The 18,544-nt window shown below is 37.2% G+C and overlaps 1 protein-coding gene across 3 annotated transcripts; it reads right to left on the reverse strand.

Moving 5' to 3' along the window:
• Positions 1-1,372: 1,372 nt before the first annotated feature.
• On the reverse strand, positions 1,373-18,394 carry LOC116245419 (replication protein A 32 kDa subunit A). Of its 3 annotated transcripts, XM_031616976.2 has the most exons (6): positions 18,321-18,394; positions 18,125-18,202; positions 15,565-15,641; positions 3,695-3,750; positions 2,894-2,972; positions 1,373-2,823 (listed from the first exon to the last, which is right to left on the reverse strand). In XM_031616976.2, exons 3-6 carry the CDS (start codon positions 15,604-15,606, stop codon positions 2,734-2,736), a joined length of 267 nt encoding a protein of 88 aa, XP_031472836.1. In that variant the 5' UTR covers positions 15,607-15,641; positions 18,125-18,202; positions 18,321-18,394; the 3' UTR covers positions 1,373-2,733. The 3 variants fall into 3 exon arrangements, 1 of the variants encoding a protein (XP_031472836.1); XR_004170520.2 differs by lacking the exon at positions 3,695-3,750; XR_007572259.1 differs by lacking the exon at positions 3,695-3,750 and having other exon boundaries at positions 1,373-2,972.
• Between the last annotated feature and the right edge of the window lie 150 nt (positions 18,395-18,544).

Consider the following 18,544-nt stretch of genomic DNA (forward strand, 5'->3'; position numbering starts at 1 on the left):
CACCTCACCCTATTCTCCCTCTCTCATCTTTTCTGTTGGCTTCCATATACTTTTAGCTTGTCAACTTTGCCGGATCGCATAATATGTTTGTCAATTACCTTTGTCAATGATGGCATTTCCGTAGTCTGAAACGTTCAAGTTAAATTGGCAAAAGATGTTTAAAAAAAATTAAAACACATTTTATTTTAATTAGAATGAGAAAATTTCAAATATTAAAAAAAAATCCAACAAATTGGCCAACCAACTGATACTCATGTTCCACGTAAAGTTTTCACGAAGGATCGTAGATTTTAAAGCATTCAGACTCACATGAGTAATTACTTCAGTTTGTCTGTTCAACCCTAAAAGATTAGTTCAATCAGCAAACTTGAGAAAATAATATTGTGGCGATCACACTAATCGAACATAATTTTAGTAATCATATTTAAACAACTAAGCTACCTTTCAAAATTAAAACTAACCACCTACTCGGATGTGAGTAGTGCATTATATATTTATATACACTCGGATATGACTGCATAAAGCGTATATATTGTGATGCACAGAAAAGTTGCATGGCCTAGAATTTTCATTTCATAGAATGAGCTTTTACTGGTTTCATTTGTTAAAATCGGAGTTAGGTTTCCTTCATTATTGATTTGTCTGTAAGGATGCACCACCATTTAAATTGCGCGTTGCCCTACAGAGTAGTTGTTTCCTTCATTATTTAGGATGCACCACCATTTAAATTGCTCGTTGTTAGTGTTCTTTGATACTTGATTACAAAGAATATGTTACGGAAACTTCTCTATTGTTACCTGTGCTTATAAAATGATCAATGAGTGGCTTCAGTTTGTTTCTCAACTATGTCAACATCCAGAATTGAACCCGTAAAACCACAAGTTCAAGAGGATCACCACACCAGTCCTAATTTTTTTACCACAGCACTACCTTAGGCTGTCCCCACAAGCAATGGCCACAACCTCTCCAAGGTTTCCTCGGCAAAAGGTCATATGCCCTTCGACAACGGAAGAGGCCATAGTGAGAAAAAAATTTCTTACGACTACTTAATCCGTCGTCAATTGATATTTAGAAAAAAAAAAATCAAAATCGAAAAAGGAAATGAAAAGAAAACAGGCCTGAAAACAGAGGGCTTTTTGGCCAGCCCTCATTGGCCAGCCCTCATTTTTAATGGAAATGAAAAGAGAGAGAGAGAGAGAGAGAGAGAGAGAGAGAGGTGCTTGTACCTCGGCTGCCATCATTGATGGCCAATGCATAATCTACTTACCGCTCTCCGCCTATTGGTGGTGGTCTGCTCCCGCCGTCTACCAATGGGTGCCCAGTCTCGATATGAGACGGTATTGCCGGTCAATGACATCTTCGACCAAAAGCGTTTCCTTTTTACTAAAAAAGATCTCACATAAACTTCAAACTAGATATGGATCCAAATGAGGGTATATCCAACTTAATGAAATATCAAATAGAACCGATCAATGCCAGGCCCAACGTCGATAAAGCAGATCCAACAAGATGAATACCAACCATTATACCCGTGATCACGAAAAAAATATGCATTAAGCGGAACACAGATGCTGAATACCACACACAAAGTCCAGAGTCTTCAATGTAACAGCATCAACAACTTGCTCCTTGTGCTCCCCAAACCAGTTTTGGTAACAATGGCCCTGGTATGGTAGACGCTCTTCCTAATATTTCCATATACAATGCTGTGTTTTCATGAATAACGAATAATAACAGATTAAAATAAAACTAATCAGGCCATTGGTAATTTTCCAGATAATTGAACAACCATGAGCAAGTGGAGAAAGTTTAGAAACCAACAAAAGGTTATACACCCGGTTTCACCACAGAAAGATTTTAGAACTCAACCACCAAAACTGCTTTGTTTCTTGTTTTCAGTAACGATTTTTCCTTTTCATATGCTTTCTTTTGTAAGCATATCTCAATTGTCAGTTCATAGTAGCTTCTACTGCTTGCCTTCTCAGATGTGCATTTCACTTCTCTTATTGACACAAAATAAGACATTAAACAAAATTCCCATTCAAACGGGAAAGGGTAGAGCAGAATCATCTTTAAATTGATTTCAATTCGACAAGCTCTAACTAGCATGAGTTATAGAAGGCTGGACAGACATAAATAATTAAAAATGGATGTTGGCATACGTAAACAAGATCAATGGACATTGTAGTGAAATGGATCTTTGTCAAAAAAATAAAATTTTTGACTTTTCATGTATACAATTATTAAATATGAAATCTTTAATACAAAATCTTTTAACAACGACATCATAGATGATCTTCTAACACATGGATGTCTTTATCTTTGACTCAAACATTTATATCAATCTTTTGACAACATTACACACAAAATAACTGGAGATCATAAATTGTTCAAATAATAGACATCTCCTTTTCCAAAACCATCCTCAATCAACATCTATGTTTGGTGATCCTATGCACAACATTTATATTTGATGAGAAAACAATATTAAAGCCATCATCTATGCCCATTTTTTCAAGTTTTTTTGGATTTTTTTATTATTTTTTATTTTTTTATGATTTTCAGGATTTATTAAATGTTTTAAGTTTTTTAAAAATTTAACAAGATTTACAATTTTTTCGTATTATAGCTGAGAACTTCCTCACCATATAATACACGTACACGATATATGTGACAATGATATGTACTTCAGGAATTGAAGCAGATATGTTAAAACAAAAATCATAATGAGCTCTACTTGATTAGCGACAGAGGTTGATGTCCCACGGAACCATTCTGGAATACCGAGAGCGTTGAACTAGGTTGCATCTGTGCACCTCCAGACTGTAGTTTCACATAATCAAGCAACAGACAAGCATCAAACACAAAGTGCAACAGAAATAATAGAATATACCTGTCGTTTGACATGGTCCACATGGACGGCAATACAATCAACATAGTGGAAAGTGAGTTCATCAAAATCAGTTATTGGCCTAAAAATACAACAAAATCAGCCTAATAAGTCCATTAAACCCAATTAGGTTATCATGAGTCATATCCCTACAGAGAAAACTGAAAGCAAATCCAATTTTAAATTCATAAGGAACGCCAGCAGTTGGATATCAACCTACATCTCCTAATGCTTGAGAGCAGAAGCAGACAAGTCAATAACTTACAATATATAACAATTATTCAGGACACGTTCCAGCTGTTGGATCGGTTCCTCCTATCTTCCCACAAATTGGAGTGCTTTACAAATGGGAAGCTAAAATACTATGCAATTTCAAGGACAAACAAAGCATCAAATAGAAAGAAACTTTCTCAAATTCAACATAAGATGTGAGAAACTTACTGTTGATTAGATGAAGTGAAACAAAGGTATGCATTGGGAATTTCAGGGCATGAAAATTTTCTCCATTGAAATTTCATTACAGGACAAGAGCTCCAACAATACACAATTAATAATGAAAAAGAGAACCATTTCACGGTCTTCTTCTAGTTTGTCGAATGCCCTAACTTAAAGCCAACCAACTTGGCTTCTCCTATTTTTAATTTGCATATTCTTCCTTTACAGGAGATCACAGCCTCCTCCTTTAACTCCACTTTGGTATTTTCTAGAGGGACCTAGTGAACTACTAACCATTGCATTCCATCTCAACAAGCACGCTAATCTTTTTGTTCCTTTTTTCTTTCAAGCTAGGCAACAGGAAAGCACCTAATGATTGCCACGCGTTGATAGGCCTGTACTTGGTGAAGACTTTGAGCACTCCCCTGTCAATCAGAAAGTAATCATGGTTTCAACATTACACTAAAACACACCCTCCTGGATTCAAAACAAGCAAAGTCTTGCCAATGTTCAAAGTTTAACCATATCAGCTAAGCACAAGCTGTATCATATTAAAATTTTATTTCCTTTTCAAGAATGTTAATACCTAATAAACCATTTATAGCCTCCAAGCATAAATGACACACTTAGCATAACATGTGAAGTGGCCCCAGCCTTTGAATAGCTCATTTTTATAGCAAATGGAGTCGTCTCAAGCTATTGAACAGATTCTTTACATTCAAAAATAGATGACCATAGATAAGCCTCTTCTCATCCTCAACATTGTGTATTGTGATAAAAGACAGGAACAAGCACAACAGCCTGCATTCAGGTGTTTTAAGCCTCTGCTTCTTCCCTTGTCTTCCAGCAAAACCATGATATCGTAACTCCAGATAACATGCAGTCACCCAAAATAGGGTAGGCACCCTTTTCTTGTTGAACATGCTCATTAGGCGCTTACACTTAGTAACAAAAAAGTGCTACATTGGCCCAGGCTGCTGACCAAGTAAGAGGTCTAGGCAGGGCCTAGATGGTCTGAAGAAATGGAAAAAATTAATATAAAAATGGTGAACTACAGAAGTATTGAGATTAAAACCGAAAAATCTCATGCTCGGCGCCTATTCATGGTTGCATCATCTTCTTGGGAAACTCTCTCTTCCCATTGCTCAATCATCTCTATTTTGTGATAACCAAAGTGCAATCAAGATTGCTTTCAATCCTATTCTACATAATCGCACTAAGCATATAAAGATTGATCAACACTTCATTTGCCAGAAGGTTGAGGAAAACGAGATTGTTCCAACTTATATATCCACGTCTCAACAAGTGGCTGATTTATTTACCAAGGGTCTCAAAGGGCATCATTTTTGGGAATTGAAGAACAAGTTGTGCATGATCAAACCTCATGCACAACTTGAGGGGGGCTGTTAAGATATGGTTCGGGTCAAGTTATACCCCACCCATCTTCACCACAGCGATGTCATATTTCTAATTTTTATTGTTGCTTTGTGTATTTACTTGTAACACAAATTAGTATATATTAATGACAAGCGGCAGGCACCAAGCCCACGGCCATTATTCTTCGCCCTCTCTTCTCGAGCAGCCTATTAAACTTTTCGTCTTCTCGCACCTCCTCAAGACTTCATCTGTTGGTTTGGGGATATACATCAAAATCTTACAAAAACAGGTGTAGATCAACAGTCTTATCTCATCCAAAAATTGTTGGACTTGGATCTTGGTATGGGCCTCGATCAGTGGTCTTATCTGATCTAGAAATTATCGGAATGAGATCGGGTAGGGGTCTAGTTCAGAGGTCTTATCTGATCCGAAAATTGTTGGATTTGAAACTAGTAGTGGGCACGAATCATCGGTCCAATATGATCCGGAAATTTTGTTGCACTTGCCGCTGGTAGTGGGCTTAGATCAGTGATCTTATAAGATCCTAAAATTGTTGGATTTGCAGTTGGTTATTTCAATAAATTCATCAAAATGACAATAAGGGACATATTGACTATGTCAACAAAAAAAGGATGGTTATAGTTGGATAACTAATGACTTGATTTCATGTTGAGCAACTCGTACACGAGTTTCCTAATACAAGAGTCATTTAGCACAAAATACCACCTAAGATATCTAACATGGGCATCGTGATTGCCTCTCACATGATCATTTCCTTCGTTAACCATTGGTTTTGTTCCACAACGCATCTAAGATAAGGGTTCAAGATCCTCCAACAGTTTTCAAATTTCTCCTTGCGGTCATCTCCACCATTTCATGCACTTCACAAAAAAGCCAGATAATGATGCAAGCGCACGATGAGACCTACCTACTTCAAAAGCCTAAAAATAACCTAAAACTAGATAAATTCGAGGCCAATTCCACCAAAATATAAGCAAAAACATTGGCGACACTAGATCAACAGTCTTATTTGATCCGAAAATTGTTGGACTTGGATGTTGGTATGGGCCTTGATCAGTGGTCTTATCTGATCTAGAAATTGTTGGAATGAAATCAGGTAGGGGATCTAGATCAATGGTCTTATCTGATCTGAAAATTGTTGGATTTGAATGTTGGTATGAGCCTTGATCAGTGCTCTTATCTGATCTAGAAATTGTTGGAATTGAATCAGGTAAGGGGATCTAGATCAGTGGTCTTATCTGATCTAAAAATTGTTGGATTTGAAACTAGTAGAGGGCCCGGATCAATGGTCTTATATGATCCGGCAAATTGTAGCACATGCCGCTAGAAGTGGGCTTGGATCAGCGGTCATACCCGATCCCGAAACTCTTGGATTTGCATTTGGTTATTTCAAGAAATTCATCAAAATGACAATAAGGGTCTTTTTGACTACGTCAACAAAAGAACGATGGTTGTAGTTGTATGACTGACCTAAGAAGTACAACATCGGCATTGTCATTGCCTCTAAAATGATTGTTTCCTTTGTTAACATTCAGTTTTGTTCCACAACGCTTCCAAGAAAAGGCTTCAAGATCCTCCAACAATTCTCTTATTTCTCCGTGCAGTCATCTCCTCCCTTTCATGCACTTCAAAAAGATGCTAGATAATGATGCACGCCCTCGATGCAAACTAGCTACTTCAACAACCTAAAACCAGCTAAAACTAGCTAAATCTCACGCTAAGAACACATGACTCACACAAAATTTAACCAAAAACACAAGTGAGACTGCGTTGCAAACAAGGACGCAACAGGACCAAAACTGTTCTAATATTTTCATAGAGTTGCTAAAGAAAGCATTGATCAAACAGAAACTAGACAAAACAAGCTTCCAACACCACAAAACATTCGAAAAAAGTGGCACTACACAAAAAGGTAAACTTTGCGCAAAAATCAAGAATATTTTTGGACATCGATGTCGAAATGGGTGTAGATCAACGGTCTTATCTGATCCAAAAATTGTTGGACTTGGATCTTGGTATGGGCCTCGATCAGTGGTCTTATCTGATCTAGAAATTTGTTGAAATGGGATCAGGTAGGGGGTCTAGATCAGTGGTCTTATCTGATCCGAAAATTATTGGATTTGAAACTAGTAGTGGACCCGAATCAATGGTCTTATATGATCCGGAAAGTGTTGCACTTGCTGCTGGTAGTGGGCTTGGATCAGTGGTCTTATCTGATCCTAAAATTGTTGGATTTGCATTTGGTTATTTCAAGAAATTCATCAAAATGACAATAAGGGACCTCTTGACTATGTCAACAAAAAAAGGATGGTCGTAGTTGTATAATTGATGACTTGATTTCATGTTGAGCAGCACCTACACGATTTTCCTAATGCAAGAGTCATTTAAGCACAAAATGCCACCTAAGATACCTAACATGGGCATCGGGATTGCCTCTCACATGATCATTTCCTTCATTAACCATTGGTTTTGTCCAACAATGCTTCTAAGATAAGGCTTCAAGATCCTACAACAGTTTTCAAATTTCTCCTTGCGGTCATCTCCTCCCTTTCATGCACAACACAAAAAAGCCAGATAATGATGCAAGCGCACGATGAGGCCTACCTACTTCAAAAGCCTAAAAACAACCTAAAACTAGATAAATTTGAGGCGAATTCCACCAAAATATAAGCAAAAACATTGGGGACACTAGATCAACGGTCTTATTTGATCCGAAAATTGTTGGACTTGGATGTTGGTATGGGCCTTGATGAGTGGTCTTATCCGATCTAGAAATTGTAGGAATGAAATCAGGTAGGGGATCTAGATCAGCGGTCTTATCTGATCTGAAAATTGTTGGATTTGAAAATAGTAGTGGACCCAGATCAATGGTCTTATATGATCCAAAAATTGTTGCACCTGCCGCTAGAAGTGGGCTTGGATCAGTGGTCTTATCTGATCCTGAAACTCTTGGATTTGCATTTGGTTATTTCAAGAAATTCATTAAAATGACAATAAGGGTCTTCTTGACTACGTCAACAAAAGAACGATGGTTGTAGTTGTATGACTGACCTAAGAAGTACAAAATCGGCATTGTCATTGCCTCTAAAATGATTGTTTCCTTTGTTAACATTCAGTTTTGTTCCACAACGCTTCCAAGAAAAGGCTTCAAGATCGTCCAACAATTCTCTTATTTCTCCGTGCAGTCATCTCCTCCCTTTCATGCACTTCAAAAAGATGCTAGATAATGATGCACGCCCTCGATGCAAACTAGCTACTTCAACAACCTAAAACCAGCTAAAACTAGCTAAATCTCACGCTAAGAACACATGACTCACACAAAATTTAAGCAAAAGCACAAGTGAGACTGCGTTGCAAACAAGGACGCAACAGGACCAAAACTGTTCTAATATTTTCATAGAGTTGCTAAAGAAAGCATTGATCAAACAGAAACTAGACAAAACAAGCTTCCAACACCACAAAACATTCGAAAAAAGTGGCACTACACAAAAAGGTAAACTTTGCGCAAAAATCAAGAATATTTTTGGACATCGATGTCGAAATGGGTGTAGATCAACGGTCTTATCTGATCCAGAAATTGTTGGACTTGGATCTTGGTATGGGCCTCGATCAGTGGTCTTATCTGATCTAGAAATTTGTTGAAATGGGATCAGGTAGGGGGTCTAGATCAGTGGTCTTATCTGATCCGAAAATTGTTGGATTTGAAACTAGTAGTGGGCCCGAATCAATGATCTTATATGATCCGGAAAGTGTTGCACTTGCTGCTGGTAGTGGGCTTGGATCAGTGGTCTTATCTGATCCTAAAATTGTTGGATTTGCATTTGGTTATTTCAAGAAATTCATCAAAATGACAATAAGGGACCTCTTGACTATGTCAACAAAAAAAGGATGGTTGTAGTTGTATAACTGATGACTTGATTTCATGTTGAGCAGCACCTACACGATTTTCCTAATGCAAGAGTCATTTAAGCACAAATGCCACCTAAGATACCTAACATGGGCATCGGGATTGCCTCTCACATGATCATTTCCTTCATTAACCATTGGTTTTGTCCAACAACGCTTCTAAGATAAGGCTTCAAGATCCTACAACAGTTTTCAAATTTCTCCTTGCGGTCATCTCCTCCCTTTCATGCACGATGAGACCTACATACTTCAACAGCCTAAAAACAACCTAAAACTAGATAAATTCGAGGCCAATTCCACCAAAATATAAGCAAAAACATCGGCAACACTAGATCAACGGTCTTATTTGATCCAAAAATTGTTGGACTTGGATGTTGGTATGGGCCTTGATCAGTGGTCTTATCTGATCTAGAAACTGTTGGAATGGTATCACGTAGGGGATTTAGATCAGTGGTCTTATCTGATCTGAAAATTGTTGGATTTGAAACTAGTAGTGGGCCCGGATCAATGGTCTTATATGATCCGAAAATTGTTGCACCTATCGCTAGAAGTGGGCTTGGATCAGTGGTCATATCTAATCCTGAAACTCTTGGATTTGCATTTGGTTATTTCAAGGAATTCATCAAAATGACAATAAGGTTCTTGACTACGTCAACAAAAGAACGATGCTTGTAGTTGTATAACTGACCTAAGAAGTCCAACATCGGCATTGTCATTGCCTCTAAAATGATTTTTTCCTTTGTAAACCTTTAGTTTTGTTCCGCAACGCTTCCAAGAAAAGGCTTCAAGATCCTCCAACAATTCTCTCATTTCTCCTTGCAGTCATCTCCTCCCTTTCATGCATTTCAAAAAGATGCCAGATAATGATGCACGTGCTCGATGCCACCTACCTACTTCAACAACCTAAAACCAGCTAAATCTCACGCTAAGAACACATGATTCACACAAAATTTAAGTAGAAACACAAGTGAGACTGCATTGCAAACAAGGACGCAAACAGGTCCAAACCGTTCTAATATTTTCACAGAGTTGCTACAGAAAGCATTGATCAAACAGAAACTAGACAAAACAAGATTCCAACACCACAAAACCTACGAAAAAAGTGGCACTACACAAAAAGGTAAACTTTGCTCAAAAATCAATAATATTTTTGGACTTCGATGTCAAAATGGGTGTAGATCAACAGTCTTATTTGATCCAAAAATTGTTGGACCTGGATCTTGGTATGAGCATCGATCAATGGTCTTATCTGATCTAGAAATTTGTTGAAATGGGATCAGGTAGGGGGTCTAGATCAGTGGTCTTATCTGATCCGAAAATTGTTGGATTTAAAACTAGTAGTGGGCCCGAATCAATGGTCTTATATGATCCGGAAAGTGTTGCACTTGCTGCTGGTAGTGGGCTTGGATCAGTGGTCTTATCTGATCCTAAAATTGTTGGATTTGCATTTGGTTATTTCAAGAAATTCATCAAAATGACAATAAGGGACCTCTTGACTATGTTAACAAAAAAAGCATGGTCGTAGTTGTATAATTGATGACTTGATTTCATGTTGAGCAGCACCTATACGATTTTCCTAATGCAAGAGTCATTTAAGCACAAAATACCACCTAAGATACCAAACATGGGCATCGTGATTGCCTCTCACATGATCATTTCCTTCGTTAACCATTGGCTTTGTCCAACAACGCTTCTAAGATAAGGCTTCAAGATCCTCCAACAGTTTTCAAATTTCTCCTTGCGGTCATCTCCTCCCTTTCATGCACTTCACAAAAAAGCCAGATAATGATGCAAGCGCACGATGAGAACTACCTACTTCAAAGCCTAAAAACAACCTAAAACTAGATAAATTCGAGGCCAATTCCACCAAAATATAAGCAAAAACATTGGGGACACTAGATCAACGGTCTTATTTGATCCGAAAATTGTTGGGCTTGGATGTTGCTATGTGCCTTGATCAGTGGTCTTATCTGATCTAGAAACTGTTGGAATGGTATCAGGTAGGGGATTTAGATCAGGGGTCTTATCCGATTTGAAACTAGTAGTGGGCCCGGATCAATGGTCTTATATGATCCAAATATTGTTGCACCTTCCGCTAGAAGTGGGTTTGGATCAGTGGTCTTATCTTATCCTGAAACTCTTGGATTTGCATTTGGTTATTTCAAGAAATTCATCAAAATGACAATAAGGGTCTTCTTGACTACGTCAACAAAAGAACAATGGTTGTAGTCGTATAACTGACCTAAGAAGTCCAACATCGGCATTGTCATTGCCTCTAAAATGATTGTTTCCTTTGTAAACTATTAATTTTGTTCCGCAACGCTTCCAAGAAAAGGCTTCAATATCCTCCAACAATTCTCTCATTTCTCTGTGCAGTCATCTCCTCCCTTTCATGCATTTCAAAAAGATGCCAGATAATGATGCACATGCTCGAGGCCACCTACCTACTTCAACAACCTAAAACCAGCTAAATCTCACGCTAAGAACACATGATTCACACAAAATTTAAGCAAAAACACAAGTGAGACTGCATTGCAAACAAGGACGCAAACAGGTCCAAAACCATTCTAATAGTTTCATAGAGTTGCTACAGAAGGCATTTATCAAACAGAAACTAGACAAAACAAGCTTCCAACACCACAAAACCTACGAAAAAAGTGGCACTACACAAAAAGGTAAACTTTGCACAAAAATCAAGAATATTTTTGGACTTCGATGTCGAAATGGGTGTAGATCAACGGTCTTATGTGATCAAAAAATTGTTGGACTTGGATCTTCGTATGGGCTTCGATCAATGGTCTTATCTGATTTAGAAATTTGTTGAAATGGGATCAGGTCGGGGGTCTAGATCAGTGGTCTTATCTGATCCAAAAATTGTTGGATTTGAAACTAGTAGTGGGCCCGAATCAATGGTCTTATATGATCTGAAAGTGTTGCACTTGCTGCTGGTAGTGGGCTTGGATCAATGGTCTTATCTGATCCTAAAATTGTTGGATTTGCATTCGGTTATTTCAAGAAATTCATCAAAATGACAATAAGGGACCTCTTGTCTATGTCAACAAAAAAAGGATGGTTGTAGTTGTATAACTGATGACTTCATTTCATGTTGAGCAGCTCCTACACGAGTTTCCTAATGCAAGAGTCATTTAAGCACAAAATACCACCTAAGATATCTAACATGGGCATCGTGATTGCCTCTCACATGATCATTTCCTTCGTTAACCATTGGTTTTGTTCCACAATGCTTCTAAGATAAGACTTCAAGATCCTCCAACAGCTTTCAAATTTCTCCTTGAAATGAGACCTACCTACTTCAAAAGCCTAAAAACAACCTAAAACTAGATAAATTCGAGGCCAATTTCACCAAAATATAAGCAAAAACATTGGCGACACTAGATCAACGGTCTTATTTGATCCAAAAATTGTTGGACTTGGATGTTGGTATGGGCTTTGACCAGTGGTCTTATCTGATCTAGAAATTGGAATGGAATCAGGTAGGGGATCTAGATCAGTGGTCTTATCTGATCTGAAAATTGTTGGATTTGAAACTAGTAGTGGGCCCAAATCAATGGTTTTATATGATCCGAAAATTGTTGCACTTGCCGCTAGAAGTGGGCTTGGATCAGTGGTCTTATCTGATCCTGAAACTCTTGGATTTGCATTTGGTTATTCCAAGAAATTCTTCAAAATGACAAGAAGGGCCTTCTTCATTATGTCAAAAAAAAAAAAAGATGGTTGTATTTGTATAACCGTTGATTTGATTTCATGTTGAGCAACTCCTACATGGGTTTCCTAATGCAAGAGTCATGTAAGCACAAAATACCACCTAAGGAGTCTAACATGGGCATCGCCATTGCCTGTCACATGATAATTTCCTTCATTAACCATTGGTTTTGTCCCACAACACATATTAAAGGAGCTGGATAAACTCCACTTCCACTTGAATGGATTGCATCACCTTGTGTATTCCCTTTCTTCATAGGCCTTGCTATGGTAGACGCTCTTCCTAATATTTCCATATACAATCCTATTGTAGATCACATGCATTGGATCAGAGGTCTGATCTGGCCCATTTTTTGTGTTGAATTCGGATTTGAGCACCCGCAGTTTAGATCAGTGGTCTAATCGGATCCGATTTGTCATTGGATTTGGGTTTTGGGCGTGTGATTTGGATTAGACACAAAATGTAATCTACTTTAAATGCTGGATTTGTATTTTGAACTTGGTATCTGGATCAGAGGCATAATCTGATTTGGTTTAGATGTTCAATGTGGACTTTGAACCAAACATTTGGACCAATAGTCTAATCTGATATGGTTTAGATGTTGGACTTGAGTTTAAATATCGGTCTAGATCAAAGGTCTTATCTGATATGATTAAATTGTTGAATTTGGATTTTGGAAATAGGATTTGGATCAAAGGTCTATCGGATCAGTTTTAGGTGCTGAATTTGGATTTTGAATATAGTGTTAGGATCAGAGCTCTAATTTAATCCAATTTAGATGTTGAACTTGGATTTAAGGCAGGGTCTAGATTCATAATCCATTTTTGACATGACTTGGATTGGTTTCTAAACATTTCCATAAACAAGTTCAAAAGACAATGTAATGAAAATGGATCTTTATCTAAAAAATAAAGGTTTCAACTTTTCATGTATGCAATTATTAAATATGAAATCTTCAATACAAAATCTTTTAATGGGGACATCAATGATAATCTTCTAACACATGGACGTCTTCATCTTTGAAGCAAAAGTTTATGTCGATCTTTTGACAACACCATACAAAAAATAGTTGAACATCATAAATTGTTCAAATAATAGAAATCACCTTTTTCTTGGCAAGGATCAAAGATAATCAGATGAGCATTTGGATGAACGACCACATTTAGATCCTATTGTAGATCACATGCATTGGCGATCTGATCTAACCTAGATTGGGTGTTGAATTCAGATTTGAGCTATGCAATTTGGATCAAAGGTCTAATATGATCCACTTTTGTTGCTGGATTTGGGTTTTCGACCTGTGACTTGGATCAAATGCGAAATATAATCTACTTTAAATGTTGGATTTAGATTTTGAACTAGGAATCTATATTGGAGGCCAAATATGAGCTCGTTTAGATATTAGATGTTGACTTTGAACCTAACATCTGGATTAGGGGTCTAATCTGATCCAGTTTAGATGTTGGATTTGAGTTTTAAATCTCGATCTAGATAAGAGACCTAATTTGATCTGATAAGTGGCCTAATATGATAGTTTTAAGTGTTGGATTTGGATCTAGTGTCTGGATCAAAGGTCCAATCTGATCCAGTTTTGCCCCAAGGATGTCTTCCTTTGATATGCATCTTTAGACACTTTCACCACATCATGCAATTGGCCTCATCCTATTGGAACTGTGACACATAGTTTCCACCATCAATGTTGCTCTTGGAATCTTACATTGAATAAGGATGCTTTTAGCCTTGATCAACTCCAATCTTTAGTCTCAGCAAACTTTAAAGATGAGTTTTGAACAAACAAATGGGACCTTTTTATTTCAAGAATTTTATCAAAGAGTTGGTGATCATGAGAGTCTTAAAAAACAACTTGAACGTAGTACTATTCAATGATACCAATGAGAATCTCCACCAACAGAAGATCAGCTCCAAAACTGTCCAATGTGAAAACTGCCACACATCTTTCTAGATGGCAATTAACATAGAATGATAGAAACATGGGCCACGCAAGATTTAGCCTTCCTTGTGCCCTTAGATATACTTTGGACAAACTCCTTGCTTATTGAGGAAATCTTAGATGAACCTTAAATGATGAAATCATTATCCAAAATCTCTATCATTTGACGATATTGCTCCATCGATAGCAAACCAACATATCTTCAAGAAAAGGGAGAGGAGGACCTAATTGTTGAAGATTTTTGGGTGGAAATAACACCCAGTCCAAGCTAATCCTACCATAAGGTTGTCATGTTCAACTTACTTTTTCAAGAACCCTCTTTGGTTGGCCCACCTAACTTAGCCAAACCTTCTGCATCACTAGGCTACACTACCTATGTCAACCTTATACCTAGTGGTTGTGACAGTTTAATGGTCCTAATAATCATATTCTATTGATAAAATACTGAACTTGACCATTTAAAAATACAAATAGGTATCAATGATGTCAGCATAGCAAAATCTTAAGAGATATTGCACAAGTAAAAAACAATAATAAGATAGCAACAATTACCATTACCGAATGGAAGGGTGTTCCCCAGCATGAGAGATTGCTCTAATCGGGGATTAGGGATTGAGTGTGCAGGTTGTTGCTAGGTTTTCTTGTAAGAAGTGAGTAGAGGTAGCTGAAGGCCTAAAAACACAACTCTTATCTGAAAACACCTCTTATTCCTACATGCCCCCAAGTTCTTAGGTATTGTTATGAATTATGTCCACAAGATCGAACAAAGAAAATAGAAGTGAAGGACGAAAATTAGAAGACGATCATCTTCCTGCCCTCTAACAGCTTCTCAGCAGTGCCAAGAAGAAAAAGCTTTTAAAATCCATGGGAGGATTCTTTTTTTCAAGCTTAGCAGTAAAAAAGTTGAGCAGTGAATTCTTGCAATGTGTAATATCTAACAATAGATACATCTGAAGCTCAAGATTCAGACACAAAGACAAAACATACCAACATGCTTATGACACACAAACAAAAACATTCTAATGAAATATTATTTTCACAAAAGATGCTTATGTAAACATGGAAAAAATGCATCAGTTCATGTGATCTGATGGCTGTGCTCTAAGGAGTGATAAACATGAGTTAGAAGTACTCAACCAACACAATTACCTGATGGATATATTCTCAACTGCTTGGATTCTGTACTTGCCGGTTTGATCATGAACTATATATTAAAACATGATCTACGGAAAAATTCTATTGTACAAAAGAAGCACTTACACCTTCATGCAAAAGTTGTTTGGGGGTTGCGGCATGTGACATTCACTGTTAAATTCTTGAATATCTGAACAAATAATCTGCAAAAAAATAGTAAAAGTGAAGATGAAAACCCTAGTGGAAAGTTTATGGTGCATACTTTTCATTTTTATAATAAGTTGGAGCATATAAAACGAGTAATTAAAGTGTCAAGATAGCAGCTATAAGGAGAAAGAATTAGATGTGGCAAACAAAACAACATTACCCCTTCTGCTTTTAAAGTGAAAGCTTTTTCACTGGAGTTGGTGTTGTATGTATATAATATGACAACTGATGGAATGACCCAATGGCCAATGCTAAAGCAAGCATGATGAACAGTATAATAACATGTTTCACTCAATTCAAAGTAGACGATATATCCTTTTTTTAAGGTTATGAATTCTGCCTTTAGGCTTTTACTGCATGTTGATTTTAGCATCTAAGGGCTTGAGTAAATACACATCAAATCATGTAAATTGCATCTATATCATACAAATTTTACTCATGGCACAATCATACAAAAATTAAGAATTCAAAATTTCAAATAATTGAGAAAAACATCATATCATTTTCAAAATATCACAACAGAATGTAGACTGGTGTAGTTTAGATCAAATGTGTTGACCTTAACACCAAAAGACTTTGAAATGGAAGGAAATGAGACTGGTGTAGTCTATATCATGCAGATTTACTTAAAGCAATCACTATATATATAATATATACACACACACACACACACACGCACGCACAAAATTAATGCTTTTCAAATAAACAACTATTAATTTATTTCTTAGTGACCTTGGGTAATAATTAACTTGGCACTGTAAGCAATAGTCCAGAATCGGGCGATCCTGAACCAGTTAGCCGATCCATTACCAAGTCCTCTAGGATTAAGTTACATTTGGGTCAATACTTCACTTGGGAGAGCTTACATCATAGACCATACTGTATTAACATTCCATTAGTTCAAATCTGTAGCGTTGTTCTCCAACCTTGATAATCCCAAAGAGAGCTTTCATAGTAGACCATACCGAAGTAATCTATCATCTGGAGTCGTCTCAAGCTATTGAACAGATTCTTTACATTCAAAAATAGATGGCCATAGATAAGCCTCTTCTCATCCTCAACATTGTGCATTGTGATAAAAGAACAGGAACAAGCATGACAGCCTGCATTCAGGTGTTTTAAGCCTCTGCTTCTTCCCTTGTCTTCCAGCAAAACCACGATATCGTAACTACAGATAAGATGCAGTCACCAAAAATAGGGTAGGCACCCTTTTCTTGCTGAACATGCTCATTAGGTGCTTACACTCGGTAACAAAAGGTGCTACATTGGCCTAGGCTGCTGATCGAGTAAAAAGTCTAGGCAAGGCATGGTCCGAAGAAAAGGAAAAAAATAATATAAAAATGGTGAACTGCAGAAATATTGAGATTAAAATGGAAAAATCTCATGATCGGCATCTATTCAGCTCTGTTAGGCAGTGCAACCTAAATGTGATGCCTAGTCAATCAGCCTGGTGCCAAGTACTTAGGCGGGCACCTAGCCGCACCTTTGACTACTAAGATTAGGTGGTACTAACTACTAGACAATCCCAACCAACTGGAGAACCTACTTAAGGACATTAAGGGTGATGATACCTGTTCATAGATATCCTGAACTCATTTCTAACCAGGCTCATTAGGTGCCAAGTTTTAAGGCAACTATAACCAACCGCATTCTCATAACACTGCACATATATATGAAACCATGTATCATATGTGTGCATGTGTCTGCTTGTATGTTTGATGCAAGGTCACAAATATCCTTCCTGAGTTTTTCTTTGAAAAATCTAGAGAGTCCAGAAATTGAAAAAATACAAAAAAACCACGGAGAATATTAAATTATGAACTTCCAACTAATTTTCTTAAAAAAAACATTAATAAAGATTCAATTAATGATTAAAATGTTTAAAAAAATATTTAAATTCATTTTGAGAAAAAAGGCCTTGCAATTCTTTGTTGTTTATTCTTTTTTGTGTTTCTTCATGATAGTTTGAAAATATGGCCAATATATGTGCTTATGCTTTACCGCTTGCCTCCTAAGCATATACAATGAAGGACCGAACATGGTCTAAAGCTATTCTAGATTAATATAAATAAGCTTTTCGGGTTCTGGGCCTGGCCAAGACACAGCGACATTACTTTTTAAGTTTAATACATAAAATCCAAACTCCAAAGCATGAATGAGGAAATGCAAACCACTACCAAGATACTTTTACCAGCTAGAAGCCCTGTCTCCAACCCTTCACAGCAAAGGCACAAACACTACCACTTCAAAGCATATACCAGGTTTTAGTTTATTTGATAATCCAGAGCTTTGACAAACAGCTACAAAATTGGCTGCCATTTGCCACAAGTTGCAGTTTCCAGAAATTGTCTTAGCTACATTGAGCAAACGATCACAAAAATGAAGTGGACAAAATAATCAATGTGCACGATCAAGGCTTAGAGAAGCATGTTATGTAAAGAAAATTTACATAGTTTTTTTTTTTTTTTTTGGTGCATACCTTACACAGAAAGAGTTAAAAAGCCTTTTTCCTTGGAACGACTTCAAATGACCATGAGCACGAACATAACAGCCATTCCTGCATATGAAATATTGCCTTAGGAGAAGCAGCCCTAATAAATAAGATTGGGTGACAACGTAACAAACTTGAAAATGGCTCCCAAAATTTGCACATGGTAGAGAAAGAGAAATTTTACATAGTAATCAGTGCTTTTCACATACGCAACGTTTGGACCGAGGCTGCCAGAGTTCAACTTATGACAAACAGCACTTCATGCGGTTTTCTGTGGATTATGAAAGCACTAGTTAATTAGATAGCCAAGGAAGAAGCTTACTCAACCAAAGCAATTTCATTTGATTCCTGCACATCATTTACCCTGAGAAATATGATCGACGCTTGCCAAATTTACTATAAAAAAAT

The sequence above is a fragment of the Nymphaea colorata genome, unplaced genomic scaffold, assembly GCF_008831285.2.
Source record: "Nymphaea colorata isolate Beijing-Zhang1983 unplaced genomic scaffold, ASM883128v2 scaffold0659, whole genome shotgun sequence".
Classification (NCBI taxonomy): Eukaryota; Viridiplantae; Streptophyta; class Magnoliopsida; order Nymphaeales; family Nymphaeaceae; genus Nymphaea; species Nymphaea colorata.

Excerpts from the sequence above, each read along its gene's own strand:
- LOC116245419 (XM_031616976.2), bottom strand. The coding sequence starts at position 15,606 with ATGTCACATGCCGCAACCCCCAAACAACTTTTGCATGAAGGT. Across the intron at positions 3,751-15,564 it reads AACAACTTTTGCATGAAGGT|GGGAGTGCTCAAAGTCTTCA; the intron begins GTAAGTGCTTCT and ends TCTGATTGACAG. Across the intron at positions 2,973-3,694 it reads CAACGCGTGGCAATCATTAG|GCCAATAACTGATTTTGATG; the intron begins GTGCTTTCCTGT and ends TTGTATTTTTAG.